Source organism: Primulina huaijiensis, chromosome 13 (genome assembly GCF_012295235.1).
Source record: "Primulina huaijiensis isolate GDHJ02 chromosome 13, ASM1229523v2, whole genome shotgun sequence".
NCBI classification, from domain to species: domain Eukaryota; kingdom Viridiplantae; phylum Streptophyta; class Magnoliopsida; order Lamiales; family Gesneriaceae; genus Primulina; species Primulina huaijiensis.
The window spans coordinates 3290615-3302892 of NC_133318.1; the positions used below are offsets into that span (position 1 = coordinate 3290615).

Sequence of the window (12278 nt, forward strand, 5' to 3'; positions counted from 1 at the left end):
TATATATGTATCGGCCGAACTATTAGGGTAAAAAAAAAAATTCTAGTACTTTCAAAGCAAAACGAGTAGTGGACGTTTCAGAATCAAACTCCTAACATTGGTCAAGAGCTTACCTATTTTACCAACTCGAACCCACACATGAATTTGTCAGGCAATATTGATAGATGAGTAGATAGTTTTAGTGAACCAGAAACAAGCCAAGAAACCAATGGTGCCGGTGAGAACAAAAAACGCAAATGAAGCAACCAGCGCATACCCGAAATAGAGAATGGCGGGTACTGGTTTAGCGAAGTTGGAAGTTTCTGAAGTAGTATGCAGCATAAAGAAAGAGGTAAGTGCAGATGAACCAGGTCAAGAATGATCTCCACCACCACAATTAGTCTTCTCTGCAGAGCTGGTGATAGTTGTGGAATATATTGGTTGTGGCACTGGAGACGTTAAGGACGAGGAATGCTAAGAAGAGGTATCCTAAGTTGCAATAGAACTGATGTGACAAGATTGATGTGATGATGAAGAATAGCTCCACGGATACTACAGCGAATGGGAGCATGCCTCCCATTAATATAGTTAAGACTGGGTTCATGAACCATTCTTGCTCGGGTATTTTCCTCAGAATGTCGTTGGTTTTTACTGGACCCTTGATGGCGGGTTTCTTGAACCCTTAATGTTTACCCAATATTGTGATCAATCCTCTCTTTCAATTCCTTTGCATCTTTGGCATTAAGGATAGTGCGACAAACAACATTGCACATTTGTAGTTCTCCCGTCTCGAACTCGTAGGAAGAGATCGCAATGAGAGCACTGCTAAGAAATTCCCCTAGATTTACCCTATTGTCTACAATTTTCTTTTGTATGCAGTCAGGGAGAGAATAATAGGAATATGGAAGTTGAGTTTTCACTGAGGCCAATCTCTGCACTTTCACCGTCAGAGGATCCCCCTGGACAAAATCTTTGGGACCGGCGCCGGGAAGATATAAGCCGTGAAGGACGAGCATCAGGTAGCCACCTGCCAAGCGACAGAGGTACATCTGAATCGTGCCAGGCAGTCTCTCGAAGAAATTCATTTTTCATTCAGTTAAATGTCAAAAATCTGATCAAATATTGAATTTCTCTCTGTGTGTATATCATAGAAGGATTGGGGAATAGGAAAGAAAAGGAAACTAGAAGATAAGCAAGAATCCTAAAAGAGAGAAAAACTGGAAGATACGTATCTTTGTTCAACACATTCCAATCTGACACTTTCCTTGAGTTATTTGCGGCTTTTTCCTATGCAAAATATATTAAAAACAAGCTAAATATTGAACAACAAAGTGGGGAAAATTTTGATAAAAAAAGTCCAAAATTGTAAATACATTAGGGAAAAAAGATAAGATTAGGTAGCGTCCATGATGAGTCCACAATTCGTGATCACCACTTTGGAGTGAGGTTTGTTGAAGCCTCTTTCTGCTACCACAGCCCTTTTGTCTTCTATCAGCTTGGCCACCCTTTCGGCATTAAGCAAAGATTAGATAAGAACAGATAAATATTTCAAGTATACTCAAATTTAAAACAAGATAACACATGTTCTTGAATTTTTGCTCAGCATGGATTTTCTGTTTAAAATTTTGAACTTTCAGATATCAGCACTGCACATCTATGGCACATTAATAAAATTTCAGCAGTTTCACTTGGATTCATGAAAATTTCAGAGCAGTTGCTATGATCCCACACTAAGTTTACGAGATATCGACTAAGTCTAGAGTCTTTACAAAGAAACGAATACCTGAAAATAGATCGTCATTGGACCCGTATCCATAACATGACATATATTTGCATTATAGATTGGATTAAGTTACATAAATCAAATACTAATAGGTGAATAAAAATCGTAACAGCCGTCACAATCATCAATTTCTCAAGGAGCCTGCTATGTCGTGCGATCTTAATAAGCTCGACCAAAGATCATAAGATTGAAAGGATATACCATTTAGAAAGCTAGTTTTTGGATTTGAGTTTACTCTAGTGTATGACCTAAAGGCTCGTACAAAATTCAGAGGCATGAATTCTAGCCAAGCTCGTGTAACTACTAAATTTATTGTCAAAATAGTTGGAACTTGAGTTCAAATCTTAACATATTGCAAATATATACATACTTACATTTCATGTATATGTGTGTGTATACAATATGATTGTCTTTAAAGAAATATGCCAAAAATGCATGGAGAATTTGGAGGCTAGAAAGAGTACCTAAAGTAAGGAGAAGATGTATTGTCTTTAACAGTCTCAACTCTGCCAATCCTCTCAACAACATCCATTCCTTCAATCACTCTCCCCACCACCAAAGCAGAGGCATCCAATTCCGGCGAGTCCTTCGTCGCAATCACGAACTCCGTCCCGTTCGGATCCGTTCCGACTTCGTCTTGACCGATTTCCAGCTTCCCTTCTGTCGCAACCAGCGACAGCTTCGGAGGCGGTTTCAATGGATCCCTCACAATAATGCTCACACTTTTGGCCACGTTCTTGGTCCCTACACAAGAACCATTCTGTTTCTCCAATTCGTCCACTAAACCGTCGAGTACCGGCAATTTACTCCCAGTTTTCCTGGCTATCTCCGCATCCCCACCGTAATATCGAAGCCCACCATGTTGCACGTAGTTGGGCATGATTTTTACGAACTCTTTACTGCGGTAACTCACGCCCCCTGCCCCGGAGACAAGATCACTAAACCNGTTAGGATGGGTAAAGCGTTTGACGATTTTACGTTTTGAACTATTTTCTTTGACTTTTCAAATATAGTTGGTCGTTTTATTTTTAAAATGATGTCAAAAATATTNAAATAGAGAATGGCGGGTACTGGTTTAGCGAAGTTGGAAGTTTCTGAAGTAGTATGCAGCATAAAGAAAGAGGTAAGTGCAGATGAACCAGGTCAAGAATGATCTCCACCACCACAATTAGTCTTCTCTGCAGAGCTGGTGATAGTTGTGGAATATATTGGTTGTGGCACTGGAGACGTTAAGGACGAGGAATGCTAAGAAGAGGTATCCTAAGTTGCAATAGAACTGATGTGACAAGATTGATGTGATGATGAAGAATAGCTCCACGGATACTACAGCGAATGGGAGCATGCCTCCCATTAATATAGTTAAGACTGGGTTCATGAACCATTCTTGCTCGGGTATTTTCCTCAGAATGTCGTTGGTTTTTACTGGACCCTTGATGGCGGGTTTCTTGAACCCTTAATGTTTACCCAATATTGTGATCAATCCTCTCTTTCAATTCCTTTGCATCTTTGGCATTAAGGATAGTGCGACAAACAACATTGCACATTTGTAGTTCTCCCGTCTCGAACTCGTAGGAAGAGATCGCAATGAGAGCACTGCTAAGAAATTCCCCTAGATTTACCCTATTGTCTACAATTTTCTTTTGTATGCAGTCAGGGAGAGAATAATAGGAATATGGAAGTTGAGTTTTCACTGAGGCCAATCTCTGCACTTTCACCGTCAGAGGATCCCCCTGGACAAAATCTTTGGGACCGGCGCCGGGAAGATATAAGCCGTGAAGGACGAGCATCAGGTAGCCACCTGCCAAGCGACAGAGGTACATCTGAATCGTGCCAGGCAGTCTCTCGAAGAAATTCATTTTTCATTCAGTTAAATGTCAAAAATCTGATCAAATATTGAATTTCTCTCTGTGTGTATATCATAGAAGGATTGGGGAATAGGAAAGAAAAGGAAACTAGAAGATAAGCAAGAATCCTAAAAGAGAGAAAAACTGGAAGATACGTATCTTTGTTCAACACATTCCAATCTGACACTTTCCTTGAGTTATTTGCGGCTTTTTCCTATGCAAAATATATTAAAAACAAGCTAAATATTGAACAACAAAGTGGGGAAAATTTTGATAAAAAAAGTCCAAAATTGTAAATACATTAGGGAAAAAAGATAAGATTAGGTAGCGTCCATGATGAGTCCACAATTCGTGATCACCACTTTGGAGTGAGGTTTGTTGAAGCCTCTTTCTGCTACCACAGCCCTTTTGTCTTCTATCAGCTTGGCCACCCTTTCGGCATTAAGCAAAGATTAGATAAGAACAGATAAATATTTCAAGTATACTCAAATTTAAAACAAGATAACACATGTTCTTGAATTTTTGCTCAGCATGGATTTTCTGTTTAAAATTTTGAACTTTCAGATATCAGCACTGCACATCTATGGCACATTAATAAAATTTCAGCAGTTTCACTTGGATTCATGAAAATTTCAGAGCAGTTGCTATGATCCCACACTAAGTTTACGAGATATCGACTAAGTCTAGAGTCTTTACAAAGAAACGAATACCTGAAAATAGATCGTCATTGGACCCGTATCCATAACATGACATATATTTGCATTATAGATTGGATTAAGTTACATAAATCAAATACTAATAGGTGAATAAAAATCGTAACAGCCGTCACAATCATCAATTTCTCAAGGAGCCTGCTATGTCGTGCGATCTTAATAAGCTCGACCAAAGATCATAAGATTGAAAGGATATACCATTTAGAAAGCTAGTTTTTGGATTTGAGTTTACTCTAGTGTATGACCTAAAGGCTCGTACAAAATTCAGAGGCATGAATTCTAGCCAAGCTCGTGTAACTACTAAATTTATTGTCAAAATAGTTGGAACTTGAGTTCAAATCTTAACATATTGCAAATATATACATACTTACATTTCATGTATATGTGTGTGTATACAATATGATTGTCTTTAAAGAAATATGCCAAAAATGCATGGAGAATTTGGAGGCTAGAAAGAGTACCTAAAGTAAGGAGAAGATGTATTGTCTTTAACAGTCTCAACTCTGCCAATCCTCTCAACAACATCCATTCCTTCAATCACTCTCCCCACCACCAAAGCAGAGGCATCCAATTCCGGCGAGTCCTTCGTCGCAATCACGAACTCCGTCCCGTTCGGATCCGTTCCGACTTCGTCTTGACCGATTTCCAGCTTCCCTTCTGTCGCAACCAGCGACAGCTTCGGAGGCGGTTTCAATGGATCCCTCACAATAATGCTCACACTTTTGGCCACGTTCTTGGTCCCTACACAAGAACCATTCTGTTTCTCCAATTCGTCCACTAAACCGTCGAGTACCGGCAATTTACTCCCAGTTTTCCTGGCTATCTCCGCATCCCCACCGTAATATCGAAGCCCACCATGTTGCACGTAGTTGGGCATGATTTTTACGAACTCTTTACTGCGGTAACTCACGCCCCCTGCCCCGGAGACAAGATCACTAAACCTGGAGGACCCAGATGGGACAACGTCGCTGTACAGCCCAATCACGATTCTGCCAACAGGCTCTCCATTTATGGACACATCAAGAAATGCTTGCTTTCCCGTTTCTGGGTTTTTGTCCACGCATGGAACAATGGCCTTATCCGGTGTAATCACCAATGTTTCTGCTCGCAGTGATTGCGGGTTGAGAGGGCCCATCATGATTAGCAGCAAGGACGAAAAGGTTAGGTCCCGGCGAAGGATTTGATTGGGGGGAGGAGTTTGCGTCACAGGAAATTGAAGTGGCTTCAGGGGAAGCTGGTGGATTTGACACAGAAACCGTGATGAAGAATGCATTTGCGTATCTGATCGATTTCTTGGCGATTAGCAGAAGAGAAAAGGTGGAAACTTGTTGCTGTTATGGATTGGATGAAGAAGAAAGCAGCAGCAGTTTGTATTCGTTTCGTGGCATAAAATTTTGTCTGGAACCTTGTAGTGCAGACAGCAAAACAAAAATCAATATTTATTTATTAAAAAATATTATAGATTACTCGAAAAAACATTTGTCTGTGCTGAATTATGATTATTGACACATACATTATTTATGTATTAAACATATTTTGATATTTTACAAAAGTAAATATGATATTATATTTACTGGTATGTTTTATGATTATGAAAATAAAAATAAATAACAATTCATAAAATAAAAATATATATTATAAAGCAAAAAAAATTCATTTTTTCACACATATATTTGGTTCACAAGATTTTTGAGTCCTGTATGGAAACTTTGTTGAAGAAAATATTAGTAGGGTTGGGAATAAACGAGTTATATGAGATGAAAAAAAATACTGGGAGAATCGACTTTGTTCTTTAAAACGTTTTTGTCATGTCCCCGTGCTTACAACTATTGGCGATATGTTTTCAAGATACAACGACTTCGAGTTTAAAATAGTAGCACTACAAATTTTAAAGTAACGTGAACTCTGAAATATTTAGAACGCTATTAATTCAAATTCTAGACATTAAAATTTAAAAAATCCAAATTCAAGAAATTATTTATTACAAACTTGGATTTAAGCACAATTTAATCAACTTTCGAATTTAATTCTAAAGTTCGGATTTTAAACGCATATATTAAAAATCCAATTCAATAGTTGATATCTTGCAAATTCATATTTTAAGCACAAAAACTTAAAAATATTTGCATGCAAAATTAAAGTAAAGAGAAAAGAGGGGAGAGAGAAAAGAGGTGTGCAAAATACAATGGCGGAGCTAGCTCAGGCGAGGGTTTTTTTAAATCAATTTATGGTCTTTTTCTAAAAAGTTTATGAAAAGGTAAATTAGAGATAATTATCTAAACTCAAACATAAATTTATCTTTAACTCTCTACACTCAAAAAACTTTGTTTAAATTCCCTAACATAATATAAATGACAAAAAAAACCCTTATATGTGTTAATTTTAAAGATTTTTAATGATTAATTTTACTGGACCAGAAATAGATCAGAATCAAGGTAAAATTATTTCAAACATACAAATTTATTATTACAGTGTAATTAAATATTTGAGAAAGAAAATTTTCTCAAATAACATGAATCCGAACCCAGGTTCGAGATTAATTATTTCAAGATTTATTCCAAAACTTTATAATATCTGAAACAAGAAGATCTAACTAAGGTTATATATCAAGAATAAAGGGAATTTATTAAAGTAGGTAAACTTATGATTTAAAATAATGTGTTCCTAGAAATAGTACCGAATTTCTCTAAATTTTCCGGAGATCTTAGAGAAATTCAAAAGATAGTACAGAATATGGCAATATGATGTATTATGTACTACAAAATGTGGAGAAAATCCTTGAAATCATAAAGAAGTTCTTGGAATATTAAAGGATATTCAAACAAAAATTCAAAACATAGAACAACAACCAAGTTCTAGTAAAAAGACTTCAGAAGGAAGGTTATCACCATCTTTTGGTACTGAACTCTTGTTACACCTAAGAGAGAATGCCAAAATGATGCAAAAACCTTTAACTGAAGAATAAAAAAATGATCAATCTTGTTAAAACAGTCTCAGGAAAGAAATTAATCTGATGACAACTTTAGAAAAGATTGGTCTTGAGGATCTCCAAGACCTTGCAGAATTTTTTGCAAATCTCAAGGTTGTAGATCTAAAGATGAACATAACTAGGGGTAAACAACTCATCATAACCTGGTCATCTTCTCAGGAACCACCAAGAGAAAGTGTGGGATTTTCGAATATGAATATGAGAGAGTCCCAACCAGATTTTCATATTGGTGGAGAATCACATCTAGCGGAAACAAGGTCAAAGAAAAGTCAAATTTCCTTACACTAAACAATATATGGGAAATCTGTTTTAGAACCTATACATTCTTATGGGGTTATGCTTAATCTAGATATACTGGACTTCAAAAACAGAGAAAAATTGGTAGAATCGTGTCATATGGCAGCATTACAAAAAAATTACAAACGATTAAGGGATATTAACAAATGTACTCCTTTGTGTTGTAAAGAAAATGATCTTCCAACAATCATTGAAATTAAACAGCGAAGGCAGAAGAGTAAAAGTTTTAGAACTCATCCTTATGCCAGAGGTGGAAGAAGTTCTTGGAAACCAAGAACAGCATGGTCTAGACAAAAGGCCAGATCTTAAAAATCTGGGCAAAGGAGCGGACCATCAAGAAGTAGGATATAATCCCCAGCATCGAGTACATCTCGAAGTACGGGAAAATACCGAGCTCACACCCAAGCTAATGAAATTTTTAAGGATTGTAACTGCTGAACATGTAGAGCAAGAGGTCATATTTCAACCAACTGCCCAGAAAATGAAAAAAGAAGAATTAACGCTCCGATCCGACTCCGGACATTGAAGAAGCAGTTTATTATCAAGATCTTATTCAAATATTCCAGTTTGAGGATATTGCCTCAGAAGAAAGTATATATGAAGAAGAAGAAGAAGAAGAAGTCTTGAGTTAGGAAGAATATGATGGAACATGATCGGAATCTGACTGAAGACGATGTGTTCCGGCATGAAACATATGAAGATTTGTCTGGTATCTTTAGTCAGAAAACTATTTCCCATAACATGATCCACAAGATCATGAGAGAAAATCCTAATCTTCAAAGATATTAATGACAAGTAGAAAAGTTCTAAAGAAATCTTGGCCCAAAAAACAGAAAGCATCATCTAATCTATAAAATTTCTAGAAAGGAAATGACAATTCCAATTGAACTTATGGGAAATAGAATGGAGATGCAACTAATTTTTTCTGAAGAAATTAAGGAGGAATTACAAAAACTCAAGATAGAAGTAGCACGAACCATGTCTTGGATTTATATCAGAGCAATCCAGATAATGATAAAAGCTACTTTTAAAGAAGAATTAGATTCACCTATTAATATTGCTATATGCAATAAACGAATGAGTAACCTTCAAGATTCAGTACTGGGAACTATTTCAGGAAATTTCTGTGCAGAGAGAATTGCAGGATTGATTTATCAAAGAATTGCCTACAACCTGGCAGATTGAGATTTCAGCCGAGCTCTGACGCTGTATCAAAACTTCAAAGAAAAAAGGTTGATGAAATAGGGTAATAGACCGTATTCTATTACCTATCAGATTTCATATACTCTATCTAATACACATCATTCTTAATAGTTTATTAGAAATGAGTTCATTGAAATACATGAGATATTTGGAAAAGTTGTCCAGACAATTTATCCAGAAATAGTTGAGTTTCCATTAACACAGGAAACATATATCCAAATTCAGGACAAACCGATTCTACAAAGAAATCAAAGTCTTAAATTGGAATCAAGAAGACTATATTTTCATGGAGATAGAATTACAAGCTACAGGTGGGGAAAAATACATGTCCAAGAAATCCAACAGACTCTAAAAAGCTTTTCGACATAGGAAAGCTTAGATGTCCAGAAGATTGGAAGGAAGTTGAAATAGTATTTTTCGAGGAACATAGACCTTGGAAACGACTAGAGCATGGAATAGAGTTCATGGATGGGGATAGAATGTGAAAAATCCAATGACCACAAGCTCATTCTCGATATACATCCTAGTAGGGATGTTGTACGAACAATATAAGGTAGAATATTTTGCTGCCTGTATTGATTCAGAAGCTGGAATCTGTACAGCAAAAATAGGAGTTTTTCCAAAAGAATTGGAAGAAGAATTACCTTAGATTGCTGGAAGAGATTTTTCTAAAAAGATTTAATCTTGTGTAAAGTGATTAAGATGACATAAATATTAATCGGAGGCGGTGCGGGACAAACATCGTGGTATAAGGTAAAAACACCATCGATTTATTTTCATGATACGTGAGCTGATATTCTGTTAGGAAACAATTTCCTACAGATGTTTAAGTCATATACACAAGAAAATAAGACTATAAGATTAGTGTTCACAATACCATGTGATCACAAAGTCATAATTTAGAGACTAAGAGAGACATTTTACAGAAAATTTTCAATCTAGTTCCGCAGCAAGCGTGGTGATGGAGGAAACTTCTGAACCCAAAAATGAAGGATTCTAGAAGGTTTGGAGAAACAATACTCCAATTAATGCTCCAATTAAAGCAGATAAGGAACTCCAACCTGAAGAAATAGAATTATGCAAAATAGCTCTACAACAGAAAGATGTAGAGTTTGAACAAAGGTATGCTTAGAAGATGTTAAGAAAATGATCAAAGAAAATTACAATGAAGATCCATCGGCATGGTGAGATAAAAATCAACTCAAAGCCTGCCTTAAAATTAAGGAGGGCAAAGAGTATGAATTTGTCTAATGTAAGCCTATCCCGATGAACATAATAAATCAAAATAATATGCAGATTATTATCAAGGAACATCTGGACTTTGGGCTAATCAAAGCAGGAATATCACCATATAGCAGCCTAGGTTTTCTGGTAATAAATCATGGTGAAATCAAGAGGAACAAACCAAGCTTATCAAGAAATTAGTAAGATCTTGGAATTTGATGGGTATTTTATACATAGTAGAGAACATCTAATTAGTTGCGTACGCAACATCAAGATATTCTCTAAATTTGATTGTAAGTCTGGATCTTATCAGATTCGGATACACAAAAAAAGTAAGAAATTCACAGCTTTCTCCGCACCACAAGGACACTATATTTGAGAAGTCTTACCAATGAGATTGGCTGATTCACCTCAGATATTTCAAAGGAAAATGGATAATCTATTAAAAGATTATTTCAAATTTATTTTTGTCTATATTGATGATGTTTTAATAGCGTCTAAAAATATGGAAGAATATATCAAGCATTTAGAGATTTTCTCTAAAGTTTGCAAGAAAGAATGACTGATTTTATCTGAAAAGAAAGCAGTCGTTGCCACAAAAAAGATTGAATTCCTCGGAATAAAAATCGATAAGTCTGGAATAATTTTACAGGAACATATAGTAGATCAAAATTTTCCAAGCAAACTAAAAGAAAAGAAACAACTTCAAAGTTTTTAGGAGTTGTTAATTTTGTTGGGATTTTCATTAAGACCTAGTAAAACACAGGAAAGTGTTAAGTCCATTACTAAAAAAAAGATGCAAAATTTATATAGACGAAAGAACACACAGAGAGACTTAGCCAATTAAAGGATATTTGCAAAAATCTTCCAAAAATGTTTATTCCTCGGGATGAAGATGATATGGTATTGTACATAGATGCCAATGATCATTGGTGGGCGACAGTTTTAACCAAGATCACAACAGAAAGAGAACAATCATGCAGGTATTGTAATGAACTTTTCTCAGAAGAAGAAGCCATAAAATGACATATCAACAAGAAGAAATTTTATGTAGTAAAAAAGACTTTTGAAAAATGGTCATTATTTTTACTAATAAAAAAATTTACTTTAAAAGTTGATAACACACAAGTAAGAACTTTCTTTAAAAATAGAATAGAATATAAACCCGAGAAGGCTATATTATTAAGATGGCAAGCTCTTTGTCAAAATCATATTTTTGATATTGTGATTATAAAATCTCATGAAAATATTCTTGCAAATTTTTTAACAAAAGATGGACAGTGTTGACATTGATGTCATCATAAAAATGTAGAGGCATTTGAGGGAACACCTTGAAATGCTCCAAAATAAGTTCAACAAGCTTGCCCTAAATGCAGAAGTTGTGGGTAGGCTACAACAAACTGATAAAAAAATTGTCTATGATCGAATTACAAGATATTTATAGGCTTATACCTAGCTATGGTCTGTAATACAAAAAATTATCCTCCAAGGCATTGAGAAGCCACTGGTTTCTCAAATGGAGAGTTTTCGAGTACATGACTCTATACCTGGAGCAGGGGATTCAAATACCCCTAGCACAAGTGTTAAGTCGGGATCATCCCCACATGAGTCGGCTGAAACAAAAATTAAAAATCCAGATCATTACCTCGAGTCTTCAAGTCAACCTTTCACCTCGGAGATTGAAGAGAGAAAGATCAACCTTAGACCTAATAAAGACAAGGGTAAATCTAAGGTTGATACTAATGAAACTGCAATTTCTCTATTCTAGGTATATCAACAAAAATGAGAGAAATTAAAAACAAGAATAGGCAATTATTCAGCCACAATCAGGGTTGATGTTTTAGAAAAATATCCTTGGATGTGGATGAAACTAAATTCATATTCAAAAGAGGTAAAAGCATGGTATGAATTCGGGGCTCTTGCCTCAATTTATACTACATCACCCAGCTTCCCAGAAATATCAAGATTATCTAAATGGATCCAGGAAGCTGTTCATGAAACATGGGCAAATAAAGACTCTTTTTCCAGAGGAGATATTTTAGAGTTATATTTTTTCAGTACAACACCAGAACCAGCAGGAAAAGGCTCTCACGAAGCCTTTCATTTTATCAAGTTAAATAGGTCAGACATAAATGTTCAAAAATTTATCAAGGATCCTCCAATAAAAAAAACATCATTTGTTGCTTCAATAATTGAAGATGATATTTCTACCAGAAGAACATGGGGTCTATGAGTCTGTTTAACTA

General features: G+C 35.8%; 4 protein-coding genes across 4 annotated transcripts; all 4 read right to left on the minus strand.

Moving 5' to 3' along the window:
* Positions 1–416: 416 nt before the first annotated feature.
* Positions 417–2703, minus strand: LOC140991808 (peptidyl-prolyl cis-trans isomerase CYP26-2, chloroplastic-like). Its single transcript, XM_073461976.1, has 2 exons — positions 2227–2703; positions 417–1484 (listed from the first exon to the last, which is right to left on the minus strand). Exons 1-2 carry the CDS (start codon positions 2640–2642, stop codon positions 1373–1375), a joined length of 528 nt encoding a protein of 175 aa, XP_073318077.1. The 5' UTR covers positions 2643–2703; the 3' UTR covers positions 417–1372.
* Positions 669–1064, minus strand: LOC140991884 (transmembrane 9 superfamily member 9-like). The gene has a single exon (XM_073462050.1). It carries the CDS (start codon positions 1062–1064, stop codon positions 669–671), a length of 396 nt encoding a protein of 131 aa, XP_073318151.1.
* Positions 2704–3202: 499 nt separating the features above from the next.
* LOC140991092 (peptidyl-prolyl cis-trans isomerase CYP26-2, chloroplastic-like) lies at positions 3203–5740 on the minus strand. The gene is made up of 2 exons (XM_073461014.1): positions 4781–5740; positions 3203–4038 (listed from the first exon to the last, which is right to left on the minus strand). Exons 1-2 carry the CDS (start codon positions 5590–5592, stop codon positions 3927–3929), a joined length of 924 nt encoding a protein of 307 aa, XP_073317115.1. The 5' UTR covers positions 5593–5740; the 3' UTR covers positions 3203–3926.
* LOC140991885 (transmembrane 9 superfamily member 9-like) lies at positions 3223–3618 on the minus strand. Its single transcript, XM_073462051.1, has one exon. It carries the CDS (start codon positions 3616–3618, stop codon positions 3223–3225), a length of 396 nt encoding a protein of 131 aa, XP_073318152.1.
* Positions 5741–12278: the final 6538 nt, after the last annotated feature.